This window comes from Diceros bicornis, chromosome 17 (assembly GCF_020826845.1).
Source record: "Diceros bicornis minor isolate mBicDic1 chromosome 17, mDicBic1.mat.cur, whole genome shotgun sequence".
Lineage (NCBI taxonomy): Eukaryota > Metazoa > Chordata > Mammalia > Perissodactyla > Rhinocerotidae > Diceros > Diceros bicornis.
Window position 1 is genome coordinate 14573964 of NC_080756.1, and position 19880 is coordinate 14593843.

At 33.3% G+C, this 19880-nt stretch overlaps 2 protein-coding genes across 2 annotated transcripts; both read right to left on the minus strand.

Moving 5' to 3' along the window:
- Positions 1–4806: 4806 nt before the first annotated feature.
- LOC131415677 (olfactory receptor 6C3) lies at positions 4807–5742 on the minus strand. The gene has a single exon (XM_058557498.1). It carries the CDS (start codon positions 5740–5742, stop codon positions 4807–4809), a length of 936 nt encoding a protein of 311 aa, XP_058413481.1.
- A 12890-nt stretch (positions 5743–18632) lies between these two features.
- LOC131416541 (olfactory receptor 6C1-like) lies at positions 18633–19583 on the minus strand. Its single transcript, XM_058559216.1, has one exon. It carries the CDS (start codon positions 19581–19583, stop codon positions 18633–18635), a length of 951 nt encoding a protein of 316 aa, XP_058415199.1.
- Between the last annotated feature and the right edge of the window lie 297 nt (positions 19584–19880).

The window sequence follows — 19880 nt, forward strand, 5'->3', positions numbered from 1 at the left end:
GGCCTTTTAAATGCAATAAGGCAAGAAAAGGAAATAAACAGTACACAGGTTGGGGAGGAAGAAACAAAACTGTTTCTTTTCATATATACTGTAATCATTTCTGTAGAAAATCCAAAATAATCAACAAAATGACTTCTGGATTTAATAAGCATTTACAGCTTGTTAAATAAATAAATTCCATCCATGATCATGGATAGGAAGACTCAATATTGTCAACATGTCAGTTCTTCCTAACACAATCTATAGATTCAACGCAATCCCAATCAAAGTCTCAGCAAGTTGTTTTGTGGTTATTGATAAACTGATTCTAAAGTTTATATGGAGAGGCAGAAGAGCCAGAATAAGCAACACAATACTGAAGGAGAAGAACAAAGTTGGAGGACTGAAACTACTTGACTTCAAGACTTACTAAAAATCTGCAGTAATCAAGACAGTGTGGTGTTGATAAAAGAATAGACATATAGATCAATGTAACAGAATAGAGAGGCCAGAAATAGACCCACATAAATACAGTCAATTGATCTTTGACAGTGGAGCAAAGGCAATACAATGGAGCAAAGACAGTTTTTTCAAGAAATAGTGCTAGAAAAACTGGACATCCATAGGCAAAGTAATGAATCTAGACACACATTTTACAACTTTCACAAAAATTAACTAAAAATTGATTGCATATCTAAATGTAAAATGCAAAACTCTAAAACTCCTAGAAGATAACACAGGAGAAAATCTAGATGACCTTGGTTGTGATAATGACATTTTAGATACAACAACTAGAACATAATTCATGAAAGAAATAATTGGTAAACTGAATTTCTTTAAAATTAAAGCTTCTTCTGTGTGAAAGACCATGAAAAGAGAATTAAAAGAAAAGCCACAGACTGAGAGAAATATTTGCAAAAGAAATATTCGATGAAGGACTGTTATCCAAGGTAACCTGTGGAGTGATATTGTGAGACTAAATATTATATTCCCTAATGAAATTTTATCTATTATAATTATCCATTTTTATTCATTCTCTAAACTAATTATTAACAGTAATATACATTAGTATCATTAGTATTTTTCTAAATGTATCATTCCTTCTACATTTAGTAGTTGGAATTTTACCGTAAAGAACAGCATTATTTTCTCTAATCCTATTGTTTTATCAACTTACTGTTAATTTACTTCTTAGTCCCTTTCCATTTAATGTGTTATTATCAATTTTTGTCACTATTCATTTCAGTGCTCCAATTGTCCTGATATTGTCAGTGGAAACTCCTTCCAAGTGAATCCTATAGCATTAGACGTGTTGCTACACGTTTTTGCCCACTTCATTTTAGAATAAGACACTCCAGCTCATCTTGTTCTTTCAATGTTTAGTCCTGGAATCAACCATTTCTCCAGTTCTCAGAGGTAATTTTTAGCAAAATATTGTACTTAGAGCCCAAGATCTGGATGCTTTGTGGGCTCCTTGCTATTGGGTTATCACTATTCCTTGGAATTTTCATGGAACAGAGAAAGGAATTACATCTAAAAAAACAATAGTCTCACATTGACATTTCTTATTCCAGTCCAATAACACAGAATTTTTCCACTTCTCTTGTACCGCATTTGTATCTCTCTTCCTCCACAGTGAGAAACCCGGCTCCAACACCAATGAATTAACCTATCAATTACTCAATTCTGCAACACCCACAAAATAGTTTCTGAATTGTTATACACCTATTATTATGACAACAAACCTACTAAATAAAGTTCAAATTTTTTTGCAGTTTCTGGCCAATTGTCAAAATGCTATGTTGGAAAATTACTTGCCTCAGTTTTTTGTTCTCCCCCCTAAATGGTTATGAATTTGTTTTAGAATTATGTTCACTTGTGTGTACTCAATTTCAGGATTTTTTTCCCATTCTTGCTCATTTATTTTATCTTTAAAATATGTGAAACAATAAGAATATCTCAAAAGTTAAAACTATATAAATAGGTAAACTCCGAAATGTATCTTTTATATTTTTTACTCCCTTGATCTCTCCCTTTTCATTCATGAGTTCATGTTTTAATTATAGAAGCTTTAGGTTATATTTTAATATCTGTAAGTTAGTCCTCTCATATTGTTCTTATTTCTCAAGATTTCCTAATTATTATTGCATGTTTAGTTTCCCATATGAAATTTAGTATTGGTTTTAGTATTCGTGCTGTTCCACTTAGAACAAATGACCAAGAAATTCTAAATGCGATTTGAAGTATCAATGACAAATAGGGATGTTATATGACACTTCCGCTTTGCCACAAGTGGATATTCAAAACACAGACTGTGATTATGGAGGAGCCTAATGCACATATACATTCTCCTCTTGAACAACACTTTCTGGCTTGCTACTGGGTCTGAGTAGAGACTAAAAGCCAAACCATAGGACATTAATTGACCATTAGATTTGAGCTTCCCATAATGAAGTGTGTGTCATTGGACACTCTGAGCTATAATGCTGGTCAGTCACAGCAGAAATCTATCATCAAAGGGAGACAGTGCTTAGGAGATCAGATTGAGCAGGTCCAGAGGCACAAGTAAGGCCTATGAACAGAGGATTTAGACTCCTTTAGAATAAATTTCTGCTGCATTACATCCTCTTCCTCTATCTATGTATATGGCCTCATTGGGAGTAACTAATAACTAGGTACTTTGATCAAGGAATAAAGATATGTACCTAGTTACAGATATTCTATATAATATGCTAGCATCCAGTGAAAAGTGAATTATTGATAGATAACATATATGCCATGTGAACAATATTTTTTTAAATGCTGGTGTAACTATACCAATATTGGTCAATGTAGACGTTATGGAAAAAAGTGTACTTCTGGTATAAAGGAATTGGTGGTTTTCCATAATGATAAAAAAAAGTTATATTCACCGAGAAGATATAACAATTCCAAATTTGTGTCTGCGTGAAAAGACAGTGTTAATATTTAAAAAAATAAAAAATTGACATAACCAGCTACAAAGAGAAAGAAACAGCTCCTTAGTTGTTTGGGGACATTTAAATAACTTACTAATGATACAAATAGTAAAAGTACAGAAGACTTATATCATGTTATTAATGAACTCAACCTAGTTGACTTAAATAGAATGCTGCACTCAACTACCATTATGTATAATTTTCAAATGTCTTACAAAACAATTTTACAAATGTTTTGAAATGTTTACAAAACTCTGACAATAATCCAGGCTGTAAAGTGAAATTCAACTAATTTAGAGGGATTTAATTCAATGAAAGTATGTTTTATGACACTATAAAAGGATTTTTTGAAAATTTTGTGTTCCAGAGGATCCGTTTACAGCATACTGAGGCCAATACAGCTCAGCGGCCCCTCCTTCAGGGGAAAAGAGAAGAGTGGAGCATGTGTCCAATGTCTGGGCTTTTCAGGGGCTGTCCTAGGACTGGTGTCTGTCTAGCCCATCTTTTTTTCCTTCTTTTTTTTTTAATTGTGAAAATTTGGTTGTACGTTACTGTTTATCAGTCACCATATTAAGTGCTCCCCTCCAACCCTTGTGCCCACCCCCCACCCCCCCCAGCCCCTGGTAACCACCAAACAATTCTATCTGTCCGTGTGTTGGTTTATCTTCCACATATGGGTGAAATCATACACTGTCTGTCTTTCTCTTTCTAGTGTCTAGCCCATCTTGAGGCTTTTATGGGGCCTGACGTATTCTAGATGCCTGGATGCTGCTGAGAACAAAAAAGAGATGAGTGCATGCTTTTGCTTCAAGGACCTGAGTTACAGCAGACAGAAACAGAGGGAGAAAGCGATTATAAGCTGCATCTAAAAAAAAAATGGACAAAATCTTCTTGGAGATTAGGAATCTCCAAGCACAAGTCTGAAAAGCCACATCCTCAAAAGGTTGAGAAGCCCCCAGAATCTCTAGGTGGATTGATTGGAGTCATCTTTACCTGTAAGAGTACAGTTTAAAAAGACTGGGAGCAGTGGTTGTTTTCTCAAATGTGCAGATATCAACACAAAGTTAGAAGGAACATGAAGAAACATAGAAAAATGGCTCAAAGAAACAAAATAAATCTGCATAAACAGAAGTAAAGAAATGGAGGTATATGAACACCTGACAAAGAATTAAAAATAACTGTCCTAAAGATGCTCAATAAGTTCACGAAAGTGGCATGTGTTTTAGTTGTATTGCATTTATTTTGAATTTTTAAAAATACAAATATTTCCTAAAAAATACTAGAGAACATGGAAATTCTATATATAATGCTTAATATCATGATTAATATTTATCTTGAAAATATGCACTAAACTTCACAAAGCATAAAGGTCTACATTTAAAGTGCAATGCACTAGAACATATTACCTCTAAGGACTGAATTTAATATACAATAATACAGAACATGTAGATTCTCTAAACGTTAAGAAATTATCAATGTCTTGAAAATACACAAGAAATTACACGCTAATTTTGAAACTCTACATTTGAAGTACAATGTGATATCATATGTACCTCTTAGGGATTGATATTAACAGAATTAAAACTTTTTTTACATTGTATTATAGAGTATGTCTTATAGAAATGCATTTCACTTCCAGAAAATTCTGTAAGAGAAATAAACTTTACTATATTTTTAAATGTCAATAAACAATGCATTGGAGAAACTTGGGTATGGAAGTGGAAAAAATGGACCGGGAACTATTAAATTAACTGTAATGCAGCAAATAAAGAGACTATAAAAAACAAACATAGTTACAGTTATTTAGGAATTTCAAGATTTTACTTAAGTGCTCTGTAAAACGTCCTTTATTTTTGACAAAAAAAGTAATTCATTTAATTGCAGAAAATACTACTTTATGGACCAAGTCTTTGAAGGCTTGTTTTACTTGCTGGTTTCTCAGGGTATAAATGAAGGGATTGAGCATGGGGGCCACAGAGGTATTGAGAATAGCTACTCCTTTTGTCAACGATGCCTTTTCTTTTGCAGTGGGGTTAGCATACATGAATATACAGCTTCCATAAGAAATGGAAATGACAATCATATGAGAGGAGCAAGTGGAGAAAGCCTTTTTTCTCTGGCTGGCAGATGGGATTCTCAAAATAGTTCTGATAATGTAGACATAAGATAAAATGACTAATGCCAAAGTGAATAGTAAAGTAACCAAAGCAAAGTAAAAACCAATTATTTCTAGCAGCCAGGTATCTGAGCAAGATAGTTGTAAAAGGGGGAAATAGTCACATGCAAAGTGATCAATGACATTGGAAGCACAGTAATCCAGCTGGAGGAGAAGCATAAGAGGTGGGAAAATGGTCACAAACCCACCCAGCCATGCACAGAGCACCAGCAGGCTGCAGAGCTTCCTGTTCATGATGGTTGTGTAGTGAAGGGGCTTGCAGATGGCAACATAGCGGTCATAGGACATGGCGGTTAGGATGTAGAATTCAGTCACCCCCATGAAAATAAAGAAAAATAGTTGGGCTGCACAGTTGTTATAGGAGATAGTCTTATCCCTGGTGATAACTGCCCCCAGAAATCTAGGAATACATACCGTTGTAAATGAGATTTCTAAGAAAGAGAAGTTCTGGAGGAAGAAATACATAGGTGTCTGTAGATGGGAGTCCACCAATGTGAGGGTGATGATGGTCAGGTTTCCAGTGATACTTAATACGTACGTGATAAACAAAAAGAGGAAAATCACAATCTGAAGATCAGGATCGTCAGAAAGACCTAGGAGGATGAACTCTGTGATCACTGTGTAGTTCATTTCTCTCTCTCTCTCTCTGCTTTCCTCTTCTTTTAAAGATGTTTAGGCGGAAAGAGTATTAAAGGGAAGAAATGAAAGATATAATTCATCATGATCAATATCATCATCACTGGTACAATTCTAAGACATTTTCTATAATCCGTGCCAATTTTATATCTTTTTGACTACTTTGTTTGCATTATGTTTTAATACATATTTGCAAGTCTTGCTGTTTTTACTAGTTCTCTTATTTTAAATGTAGCAGAAGTTAGGAAATCTTCACCCGGAAAGTCACGTCATTGAGAAACGGTAAATAAAATCAATACGCTTTGCTCTGTCCAACCTATGCAAATTATTATATTTTTGTTGAAACAATCATATGAAATATGCATTTTTATTTCTTTTCTATCATGTATTTATTAGAGAATATCACCACCTAAAATCAGAAATGGATGATCTTAATTCCATCAAAAGGTAAAAGTGAAACTTAGAAGACTAAAGTAACAACCTATTACACTTCTTATAATATAAGAAATCAATTATTTTCTTAGCAAATAAAATAGACTTTTTATTTTTAATTAATTTTATTTTTAATATTAATATTTATGAGTATAATTATCAATAAAATGAGAACATTCTATACATATTGTTAAGTATATAATATATACATTTACTGTAAGACAGAATAAATAAGTGAATTATTTTATTTAACAAATGGAGAACACATTCACTTACTTATTGGTTTGTCTTAAAATTCCATCAATATCATTAATGTTTGACATTTTCTATGACTTGCTAGACATTTATATATAGAAATATTTTTATTTCTAAGCATAAAGGAACAGGCAATATTTATTTATTTTTCATTTTACATTGATGCATAAATTGAAAAAGTAACTACTTTCCTCAGATCGTAGCAGCTCTGTCACCCAGATGGTAGCCCGGTGCATTTTCCATTTGAACATCCTTCTTTCTGAGCTATTAGGCTTTATGAAAAAAATGTTTTATTCCCTTGTAATTCTGCCCCACATTTACCTTTTACATAAGACTACTAATCCATAAGGATATTTCAGAAATGTATAAGAAAACCTCTCCTGTTTGTCTTAACCTATTCAGTTAATTCCCAGCTGTGCTTGATATACTAAGCTGTAGTTTTGGTCCGCTAAAATTATGACAATTTACCTCCTCCATATTTTAGATAATCAAATTTCTACTGTCAAGGATAGAATGTAAAATTATTGCTTCTGTGTCAGACTCTAGCAAAATTCACCCTAATTAAATTTGATTTTATTTTTTCTCTATTTTATGATGGCTCAAGGGAAATATGTTAGGAAATAAAAATAGAACGTTTGAAACCTTAAGAAGATGTGGAAATATACTATCTTCCTCTTCGATAATGTTGATCTAGAAGTTTAAGAAAGCAATATCCAAAGAGAGAGCTGTTTCTCTGCTCTATTACAGACCGTGAGGGATTTCTGAAGGCCATTCTTGGAATGGCCTTTCTTAGGAGGCCTTCTCAGTAGCCTCCTAACTCTTCTTTATGGGGAATTTCCCTTGAGAACAGTTATGTTCATCTTTGTATCCCACAGAGGACATAAAATGTTGACTTCTGCAAAATAATATTTCCATTACCCACAATTACTTAATATTTCAAGAGTAATAAAAAATAGTTGTGAAATATACTTTCTTACAAAAATAGAACTCTTAATAAAGAAAAGTTTTCTATGTATACCCTTTTTGTTTTTTATCCTCAGGCTTTGTTAGTGTTGGGGCATCAAGAAGCAAGATTGTGTTACAATTCTAAGTTAAGTAATAACTATGACAAAGCACACGTTGTGCTCACAATAATTTTTAAATGCTATTAACAAGGTTAACCAATTAAATCCTCATTACTAACAGCAAATTTAATTGCAGGGTCAAATTTGTCCATCTTATTCTTCATCTTGGCCTTTATATTTATGTATCACGTCCTTACCAGCCCTGGTGATCTAGTAGTTAAGATCGACACTTGCACCACCACAGCCCGGTCAGACAAACGCACTACTCATCTGTCATCTGTCATTGTCATGCTGTGGCAGCTGTGTGTTGCTGTGATGCTGAAAGCTATGCCACCAGGATTTCAAATACCAGGGGAGTCACCCATGGTGGATAGGTTTCAGCAGAATTTCCAGACTAAGACAAACTAGGAAGAAGGACCTGGCCACCCACCTCCGAAAAATCAGCCATGAGAACCCTGTGAAAAGCAGCAGAGTATTGTCTGATAGAGCACTGGAAAGTGAGACGATGGAGTAAAAAGACCAGACAGGGCTCTGCTCTGCTGTACACAGGGTCGCTAGAACTTGAAATTGACTCCATGGCCATAACAACAAAAAATAATGTCTTTGACATTCTAACGAGAAATATCACAAAATACCAATCTATTGTTTATTTCAAATTCTAGTTAGTGAATTGTTGTTAATTATTTTCTTTATTGTTGTTCTCTATGTTTCCCAAATGTTTGATTATAAAAATCATATCATATGTAATCAGTTAATAATAAGCCATACATTTGTTATATAATTATATAATAATACACATTATATAATAACTACTTGATATTAAATGAGTGTTATGTATTTAAATGAAATAAAATTTACATTCCACATAAAAAATACAATAATGAATTTGTATAATCAGATAATAATTCGGTCACCAATGAAGAACAAAATCACAGCTGGGGTGCAAGTCTGTTTGTGAAATACTTACTGGAAGAGAGGGATGAGAAGTGAGTGTGGAAAAAAAATGGGAGAAAAAGATAGACATAACTCAAATCTGTGACAGTTCATATACTGTGTTATTCAACTCAGTAAAGGAGCATTTTGGCAAATGTGGCTCTATATCCTAGGGTGTGATACCCTTGTCCACCTCATTCACTTTTCTCCCAGATTTATTGATGTAATTGATACATAACATTGCACAAGTTTAAAGTGTACAATGTGTTGATTTTATACACTTATAAATATATAATTTTGCCACTTACACATTTATATATATATATACACATATACATTATACATTACACTTATAAATGATTGACACAGTCAAAGTTAGTTAAAACATCTATCACTCACATAGTTACCATTTCTTTTTTGTGGTGAGATCATTTAAGATCTACTCTCTCAGCAACTTTCAATAAGGTACATAATACTTTATTCTTATAGATCAGTTTTGTGACAATAGTGAAATGATGTTATGTTTTTATCCTAAAAGCCTAATTAATAAGCAATATAAACTATCATTATTCATGAAGGGCAAGTGTGCAGTAGTTCTTCCCTTGATTGCATCCTCATTGTCATGGTTTCGTGTAACTGCTATTTAGATTTAGGGGCTTAATCCAGGTTTAGGAACTTTTGATTTTTGCAAGTCTACTCCAGAAATGGAATTTTAAATATCTGATAGGACATACATGTTTAGTTGATTTTTTTCCCATTGTTGATCAATGGCTGGATTCATTAATTCATGATGTTCTGCAAAATGGTTATATTTGTAATCTGTCGTTTACCCTTTGCTTATTCATTGTTACAGTTTATACAGAAAAGCCCAGACGAATGCCTACTTTATTCCTTTCTCAGTTTTCAGAGTTTGTTCTCTAGTATCTTTCTGTTGGTATCTTTATGAATACATGGATTTATTAATTTTGTGTTTGTTGTAGGTCACATTAGTGATTGACATAAGTATTTCAAGGGAGATTTAAATTGATATCACTACCTCTTTGGAGCGCTTCAGCCAGAAGGAAGCTCTTCAGGTTGGCTTCCGACACTTTTGGACAGTGCACTTCTACTCTTGGATTGCTTCCTTCCTCTCTTGTATGACAAGTTTTTCCAGGCTCATGCTACATTTTTATGTACTAGAACTGGACTGAGTCATTTATCCAAACCATCCTCCTTACATTGGTGAAGAAATGCTAAATCAGGATAAGAATCTGAGTACTAGTTGTGATAATCACTATGAGGTCAATCATCCTTTCTAGGTATTTTCAGTGGACAGGACCAGCAAACGTGTATATTATAAGATAAAATACCAATGAGTGCATATTAAAACGCATCATTCAAACTTAGGCTACAGGGTTTTTACAAAACCCCTTTTATCTTTCATACATTTGTATTTCCTTTCTCTCATAATGAGACCCCTGTCTATCAATAGAATTAGATAAAATTGTAATATCACAATAATCTTTGTTTTGCATCTTTTCCTCACATTGCACATACAACAGTGTACAATAACAATGACAGCACTACCACCCACAATTTCATTCCTCCCTAGGAACAATTTTAGGATTTTTTAGCTGTTCTCTTTGCCCTTAGATTAAATTCCATTTGGATGTCAAGTCCAATTACAGTATTTAAAATCACTTATCATAATTCTGCTTCATGTGGTTATGTCACCAACTAAATATACAGTTAATTATATTTATTCCAGTTGTTTTATTTTTCAGAGATTCTTTTTCAAATTTAATGGATTTTTAATTATAAAATATTAACATAGCTATAAAGTCAAATATTCAAACTAGATATATTCCAAAAAATTTAGAGTAGATCTCTAAAATTTATTCATTACATAACTGAAACTTTATGCCAGTTGATTTGCAAGTCTTCAAACACTTATCCAACCTATTTCCTTCCTTCTCTAAAGGGAAGTCTTTTTCTTTTTTTTTAAGTACTATGATTTATATTTCCATTGGTGGTTATTTTTTAAACCTAACCTATGGTATGCACAAATTAACATTTTCCTTCTTAGGGAAATATATATACATTTTCCCATTTTCTTTAATCAATATATACTGAGGACCATGATACAGTAGTGTATAAATATACATCTTATGCCTTTACAGCTGAAATATGTGTATATACTACTGTTTACTCAAAAAGTCCTTTAACAATGAATATCTTTTTTCCTGCTACTTGTGCTATTAAAACTGGTCCTATAATGAATTGACTTATGAATTTGCCTATCAAATATTTTTTTACCAGTCTCGCCTTAAAATTGTTTCTTAGAAGTGAATTTGTGGATCAATAATTAAGCACATACGTGATTTTAATAGTTATTTTCAAATATCCCATAAGAGTCATTTCACTTTATACACCACTAACAATATATGAGTGACTAATCGCCACAGCTTTCCCAAAGAAGAATGCGGTCACATTTTGAGATTTTGCCAATAAATCAGAGGCAGAAAGGATATATCAGTGTATTTTAGTTTACATTTCTCATATGATGAATGAGGTTAAGAAAAATTTTATTTGATTAAGTTTTATTTGTGTATATTATTCTTTAAAATATTTCACTATTTCTCTGGTCTACTTTCCTATGGGTTTTATTTTTTTTTTCTTCTCTATGTTTAGAAGCTTATGTTTATGTTTATGTAATCTAAGGGCAAAGTTTATGTATTAGGTACATAAAATTTTGTTTGTAAACTAAGTTGAAAATTGTTTTCCCACATAGAGAACTGTGTCTTTATTTGCTTGTGTCTTTGGCCATGTCATTTTTTAAAAATTTTATTTTATTGTGGTAAGAATACTTGTGATATACACAATAAAGTTTTAGGTGTATAATACAGTATTGTTAATTATAGACACAATGTTATACAGTAGATCTCTAAAATTTATTCATTACATAACTGAAACTTTATGCCAGTTGATTTTCAACTCCCCATTTCCCCCTTCCTCCAGCCCTGAGAAACCACCATTCCGCTATTTGATTCTGTGAACATGACTATTTGTGATATCTCATGTAAGTGGAATCATGCAGTATTTGTCGTTCTGTGACTGGCTTATTTCACTTAGCACAACATCCTCTAGGTTCTCGTACGTTGTTGCAAGTGGCAGAATTTTCATCTTTTTTAGGGCTGAATAATATTCTGTTGTATGTATATACCACAAATTTCTTTATACATTCATCTGTCATCGGGAATTTGGGTTCTTTCCATATCATGCCTATTGTGAATAATGCTGTAATGAACGTAAGAGTGCAGATACCTCTTTGAGATCTTGATTTCAATTATTTTGGATATATATCCAGAAGAAGAATTGCTGGATCCTATGGGAGTTCTATTCTTAATTTTTTGAGGAATCGCCACACTCTTTTACGTAGTGTTCTGTACAGGTCTGTTAAGTCCATTTGATTTATAGTGTTGTTCAAGCCCAATGTTTTCTAATTTTCTGTCTGATTGCTTTATCTATATTTGGAAGGAGGCACTGGGGTCTCCCACTATTATTGTATTTCTGTTGTTGACCTAAATAAAGAGATAAACTGAGGCAAGCTCAAAAAAATGAGTTTATACGGAAATAGCAAAGGAACTGCAGCTCAGAACAAGAAAACTGTAGTAAGCTACAGGATTGTCTGTTGAGGGTTTAGGATCGGTCCTATTTATGGGCAGGAAATGTAAACAGGAGAGAGTTCGGTTAGTCAGTTAAAATCAAAAACAAAGGGAGACCAATCTTGAAAACATCCCAAGCAGACGAAATCAGTCACAAAAACAAAGCTCAACATAACCCATTCTGTGAGACCAACCTGACCTGGCTCATGCCCCATACATGCCTCAGGCAAAACTTCCCAAGGTTGATAGGAGACAACCTCTGATCAACCCCCCATCATCCAAGAAAATTCCAACACTATCCGTTTCCTGTAAATCAGGGATTCACGGGAAATCAGTCTCTTAGTCCTTAAGTTTTGCCTCCCTGAGGGCATGTGCGTGAGATTCTCCATTTTATGTCCTCTGCTTCTATTTTAGATTGAAATTCTTTCACATTGTCTTATTTCTCCCCTCAGTTCTGTAAAAGTTTGCTTTAGATATTTAGGTGCTCTCATGTTGTGCTCGTATGTATTTGTAATTGTTATATCTTCTTGATGAACTGACCCATTTATCATCATTATATAATATCTTTCTTTGTCTCTTGTGACAGTTTTTGACTTAATGCCTATTTTGTCTGATTTAAGTATAGCCATCCCACTCTCTTTTCATTACGATCTTCATAGAATATCTTTTTCCATCCCTTTACTTTTAGCCTCTGTGTGTCCTTAAATTTAAATTGAGTTTCTCATAAACAGCATAGAGTTGGATTTTTTTCTTTATCTACTCATGTTTTTTGATTGTAGAATTTAATCCATTTATATTAGAAGTAATTCTTGAAGAGAAGGGTTTACTATTGTCATTTTGTTGATTGTTTTCTATTTGTCATGTAGTTGTTTCATCTGTCTTTCCTCTCTTGCTGTCTTTCTTTGGGCTTCATTGATTTCTTTTGTAGTGATATGCTTTGATCCTTTCTTTTTTGTGTGTGTGTATATTCTATAGCTATCTTCTTATGGTTACCATGGGGCTTGTCTTATAATAGTTATTTTAAGCTGATAACAACTTATGTTCAATCACATTAAAAAACTCTATACTTTAACTTCTCCGCCAACATTATGCTATTGATGTCACCATTTATATATATTTATATTGTGTATTCATTAACACATTTTTACTTATAGTTATTTTTAATACTTTTTAACATATTTACATAAAAATAATACTTATTTTAACATATTTACTAGAATTAAAGGTGATTTACACACCACCATTACAGTAATACAGGTTTCTGTATTTGTCTATGTATTTTCCTTTACTAACAAGTTTTATACTTTCTTATGCTATCATGTTGCTGTTTAGAATCCTTCCGTTTCCACTTGAAGAAGTCCCTTTACCGTTTTTTGCAAGGAGGTCTAGCAGGGGTGAATTCCTTCAGCTTTTGTTTTCCTGGGAAAATCTTTCTCTCTCCTTCAGTTTTGAAGGACAGTTTTGGTAGGTATAGTATTCTTGTTTGGCAGTTCACTTTCTGGTGAACACCTATACTCGTGTTAATCAGATAATATATTTTTTCTTCTGCTTCCTCCTGCATAGATTCTAATTGGTGTATACCATCCACATTTATTTGGGGGTTTGCAGGGATTGTTAGTTTTATTTCCTAGTAGTCCTGTCTGTTTGTGTAGGGAGATCAGGGAAACTCAAAACTTATATTATTGTCAATACCTCCTCAAAATGTGACTGTAATTTTTTTAATAATGATTTTCAATTTTTTATTGATTATGTATGTGAATACAACTAATTTTGGTATGTTGCTATCTTATTTCCATTTATCATTAATTCTCTTTTGTTTTTCATGGCCTGTATGTTTTCATTTATTCAATATACAAAAAGTTTTTTTTAGTACACACTTTGTACCAAGTGCTGTTGCAGGTGCTTGAAAAACATTAGTCAAGAAAAATATCAAAGTACCCAATCCACATGAATTGTATAGACACAATGAATAATAAACATAATAAATAAGTAAAAAAAAAAATAGATGTTGTTAGATGGTGAAAATGCTACGGAAAAGAAAAGACACGTAGGTTAGGCTAATCTGCAGTAGAGACAGATTTAGGATTAAATCAGTTATTTAGGACATGCTCTTTAAGGCAGTGATGCTTGAGCAAAGGTGTTAAGGAGCTCCGGTTATTATATCAAGCAGATATCTGAGAATAGATTACTCTAGATTAAAAAACACTGCCAATACTATAGGGCTGTGTAGATAACCTTGTCATTTGCAAATAGCGACACTTCTGGTTCTTCTTTTCTATTGCTTTTAATTTTCGTGTATTTTTCTTTATTTGCTATCTTCTGGATAAGCCTTCTAGTATTATGTTGAAACAAAGCAGTGGTAGTAGGCATCCTTATCACATACCTCCTTTTATGGAATATGTTTATAACATTTCCAATTAAGTTTAATGTTTGTTATAGGACCTATTAAATTATTTTTACAAATATTTTTAAACTTTAAATAGAGTGAATAATAAAATAAATTCTTATAAACTTATCATCCATATTCAGCAGTCATCAGTACTTTGCCAGACTTACTTCACCTGTTTTCTTTTTTCCTTTGTTAAAATATCTTAAACCAAATCTAAAGCAGCATGCTACTTCATGACATATAGTTCTGAAACTGTAGAAAGCTTTCAAGCAGAATCTTGAAAGATGAGTCCGAATGGAAACCTTAGGTGCAAAGGCATAGAAAAATGAATAAAATAGAATTTTTAGAATGTGTTAAAAGTTTTGCATGGCAACAATAGATTCTAAGGTAAAGCAGGAGAATGAATAATAGCAGGAAAGAGTAATAGATATAAGTGGGTTAAGTGTAAACTTCAGGAGTGTCAATATAGTTTGTGTGAGTCCAGTGAAACAAAGGCAAAGTCTAAATCAAGATATAGAGCATAACCAGTTACGTAGAAAGAGAAGATTTAAAAACTGGTGTTGTGACAACAGATATTTGAAAAGGCAAATAAGTATACTACTGAAAGAAGTACCAGGGATTTTGGTGACAGAAATTAGTGTAACTCTGTCAGGAAAGGACAGTGTTAGAGTTGGCTGTAGTAGAAATTATTGTCTTGAAGAATCACTATCAGAGTTTCCAACCTTTTGTATGAATCAATAGGTAATATTGTACATTACAGAGACCTTGGCTATTTTATAGGACCAGTTGTAAATTAAATAGTTTATGGTTTGTTCTATTAATCCCCCTCAGCAACTTTCCAAATGCATCAAAGTTGGCCTCTGAGGAATTCCCACTTGGCCTGGGTTAGAAGGGTGAGGTGATAGTATGCTCTATTTTTCATGAAGTTAGAGAAAATTCCTTTGAGGGAGAAACAGTAAAACCAGCTGGAGTCCTACGACTAACTTGCCCTCACCCTTAAGACTAACATCAGAAAAATCTCCTAAAGAATCTAGTCAAGAACATACAATGGAGAAAAGAAAGTGTCTTCAACAAATGGTGTTGGGAAAACTGGATAACCACACGCAAAAAAATGAAAGTAGACCCTTACCTTACACCATACACAAAAATTAACTCCAAATGGATTAAAGACTTGAATGTAAGACCTGAAACTATGAAACTTCTAGAAGAAAACATAGACCTGAACAGACATTTCTCCAAAGAAGATATACAGATGGCCAACAGACACATGAAAAGGTGTTCAAAATCATTAACTATCAGGGAAATGCAAATCAAAACTACAATGAGATATCACCTCACGCCCGTCAGAATGGCTATAATTAACAAGACAGGAAACAACATGTGTTGGAGAGGCTGTGGAGAGAAGCGAACTCTCATACACTGCTGGTGGGAGTGCAAACTGGTGCAGCCACTATGGAAAACAGTATGGCGATTCCTCAAAAAAGCAAGGATAGAACTACCATATGATCCAGCTATTCCACTGCTGGGTATTTATCCAAAGAACTTGAAAACATCATTGCATAAAGACACATGCACCCCTGTGTTCATTGCAGCGTTATTCACAATAGCCAAGACTTGGAAGCAACCTAAGTGCCCATCAAGTGACGAATGGATAAAGAAGCTGTGGTATATATACACAATGGAATACTACTCAGCCATAAGAAACGATGAAATCCAGCCATTTGTGACAACATGGATGGACATTGAGGGTATTATGCAAAGCGAAATAAGTCAGAGGGAGAAGGTCAAATATCGTATGATTTCCTTCATTAAGTAGTAGATAATAACAACAATAAACAAACACATAGAGACAGAGATTGGATTGGTGGTTACCAGAGGGGAAGGGCGGAGAGGGGGCAAAAGGGATAATGCAGCACATGTGCGTGGTGATGGGTTGTAATTAGTATTTGGGTGGTGAACATGATGTAATCTATGCAGAAATAGAAGTATAATGATGTACACCTGAAATTTATACAATATTATAAACCAATGTTACTCTAATAAACAAAAAATTAAAAAGAAAAATGAAAAGAAAAATCTAGAATAACTCTAAAGCAATTACCATACACCATATAAATATTTCAGATTTGTTTTCAAAGATTTCTATAATTTGTTCCTGGTTTATCACCTGTGTGTAACTTGTTTCCCAATAATACTGCATTATCCATCATTATTAACACTTGAAGGATACTCTCCCATCTCTGGCTTTTAAAAATTCCCCACAGTTTGGAATGATTAGTAATTCCAACTTTCTACAGATATCCCCAATTGAGTAACACTTTTCCTCCTCATCTGTTGTTGAGTTTGTTTATGCATCCTTTCAAATATTGATAATAATCTGTCACTTAATTTTTATATTTATGAATGTGTCTGTCAGTTATAACAGACTTGAAATTTTGAAGGAATGAAAAAATTGTCTTTTAATTTTAAACTTGAAGATATTCTCAACTATACTAGTATATACAAAAATAATGATAATAATAATTACTATTACTTATTGATAGCTCGGTATGCTATGTATATTACAGATTTGATTCTATCCTTATAGTAACTTATTTAAAATGTTATACCTGGCTTATAGGTAAGGAAATATATGCTCAGAGGATATAGAAACCTCAGGTTTTCAACAATTTTTCTTTAGTATGCAAATGTTTAACCTACTAGGAAAAGGTGAAGTTAAGAAACCATTTCTATCTTCGATCTAACATTTTGAATTCATTTCAATTTTCTATCAGTTTTTCTCAGTAAATCTTGTGCTAAGTCTCACAATTGGATATATTGCATGAGAGTCATTAAGAATTTTGCACTATAGGTTAAAATTACAATTTGTCTTCTATTACTAAAAAAATATGGTTGATAAAATTTAGAATATTATTTAGTATCATATATTCTTGTTTCAGCTTTTCACGTCATGGGAAAACACACACACATGACATATATCTTGCCTAAAATAGACATTTATTAATGCACCAAGTAGAACGGGTAGAAAAGAAATTTTCATAGATACACTCATAATTTTATATACACTGGAAAACTTTTGCTTTGTTGTAAATCTTTTATTTTCTACAAACCTTACACTTAAACAATTTTGTTTAGGTATAAATAGTTGCTATTTTTAAGCTAGTCCAAAATCTGAGAAAGAAACCTATGTATTATTTTTTTAGCTACTGATAGACAGAATATAGATTATTTTCTACTCAATTACAGAAAATGAATTTATCTAACATATATTTCCTCACTATTTTTTGACAACATCTATATATGTATGTATGTATATATGTACATATGTATGTATGAATCTATCATTCTACATAGAGAAATGTCATAGGACTCAAAAATATGGAGGGATACTTAGTACCTATCCTTAAAATAGTATATACTGATTATGGTATATGCTTCTTTACTAATAGATAAATTCCATGGACATACCCAATTAAAACGAGTAATAAAAATATTCTTTGTTTTTCAAATGAATGCATTTACATTTCTTTAAATTATGCAGCATCTTTTCACATATTTCCTAGAACATCAGTAACACAGAGAAGGGAATTTATATAAAAAATAAATGAAAGTCATAAAATTATATTTTCTGTATATAGCAAGTGATATATCAATATTTATAAATCCATTCCAACATTTCTGGGAATCTTTTTTTTTTTTTTTTTGGTGAGGAATATTGGCCCTGAGCTAACGTCTGTGCCAATCTTCCTCTATTTTGTATGTGGCACACTGCCACAGCATGGCTTGATGAGTGGCGTGTGGGTCCACACCCAGGATCCAACCGCATGAATCCTGGGCCACTGAAGTGGAACACACAAACTTAACAACTATACCACCAGGCCGGCCCCTATTTTTTTTTTCCTGAACAAAACTCAAACAAAATTTCATTTTCAAAATAATTAGAAAAAGGGCTGTAATATTTAAAAAAAAAATGTTCAAAGAAGGAGGAGTCACAAAGACGTGAGGAAAATATTTTAATGGAATGAGAAATGTGTTCAACAAATATGCTTGTAAACTGTTAGAAAAAAGAAAGAGATAAACAAGGATGATAGGGAGGATATGCTGATTTTAACAGGATACTCAAAATTCATATCAACGTTTTAAATTTCCGCTCACTGTGCCTCTAATTCATACATGTTTACATTTGCATGTGAACAATAGAGTCTTCCTTGCCATGTCCATGAAAGCTTGCTTGACTTGCTGATTCCTCAGGCTGTAAATAAAGGGGTTCAGCATGGAGGCTAAGGAGATATTTAGCATAGCAACTCCCTTGCTCAAAGACACTCTGTCTTTTGCTGAGGGTTTAATATACATAAAAATACAGCTGCCATAAGAGATGGAGATGGCAATCATGTAAGAAGAACATGTGGAAAATGCCTTTGTCCTCTGACTAGTAGAAGGAATTCTTAAAATGGTTCTGATGATATATATGTAAGACAGAATTATTAATGCCAAAGTGAACATTAGAGTAAACACGGCACAGGAAAACCCCATTATCTCTAGGAATTTTGTGTCTGAACAAGAAAGTTGGAGCAGGGGAAAATAATCACAGGTAAAATGGTCAATAATATTAGACCTACAGTAATCAAGGTTTAAGAGCAACATGAGTGCAGGGAATATGATTAAGAATGAAGCTAGATATGAAGAGAAGACAAGGAGCGTGCAGACTCTCTGACTCATGATGGTCATGTAATGCAGAGGTGTGCAGATGGCAATATAACGGTCATACGACATGGCAGCCAGAAGGTAAAATTCAGTGACTCCCAAGAGAATGAAAAAAAATAATTGAGCCATACAATCATTAAAAGAAATGGTTTTATATCCTGAAATAATGATGCTCAGGAACTTGGGTATACTGACAGTCGTGAATGAAATTTCTAATAAGGAGAAATTTCTGAGAAAGAAATACATGGGGGTCTGGAGGTGGGAATCCAGCAGGGTGAGGGTGATAATGGTCAGGTTCCCAGTGATGCTGAGCATGTAGGTGACGAGCAGAAAGACAAAGATCACCACCTGAAGCTGTGGGTCATCTGACAGTCCCAGGAGAATAAACTCTGTTATTTCTGTCTGGTTTCTCATTCTTCAGTTCCTTATTTGTTTTTTTTTTTTTTCCTGCCAGACCTATAGGAGAAAGCACAAAGTGCAAACTTGAAGAGTGGTTTACCACATACATATCCAAGTGTGGAGCCAGAATTTGGCCTAAGTAGTATGCCATTTCTACCTTCAGGGGAAATTTAAAGCAAAGTGATATTTACAACCAACCTTAAACTCCCACTCTTTTATTTTAGTGAGGAAGCTTAGCCCTGAGCTAACCTCTGTGCCCATCTTCCTCTACTTCATCAGTGACACACCTCCACAGCAGGGCTTGATAAGTGG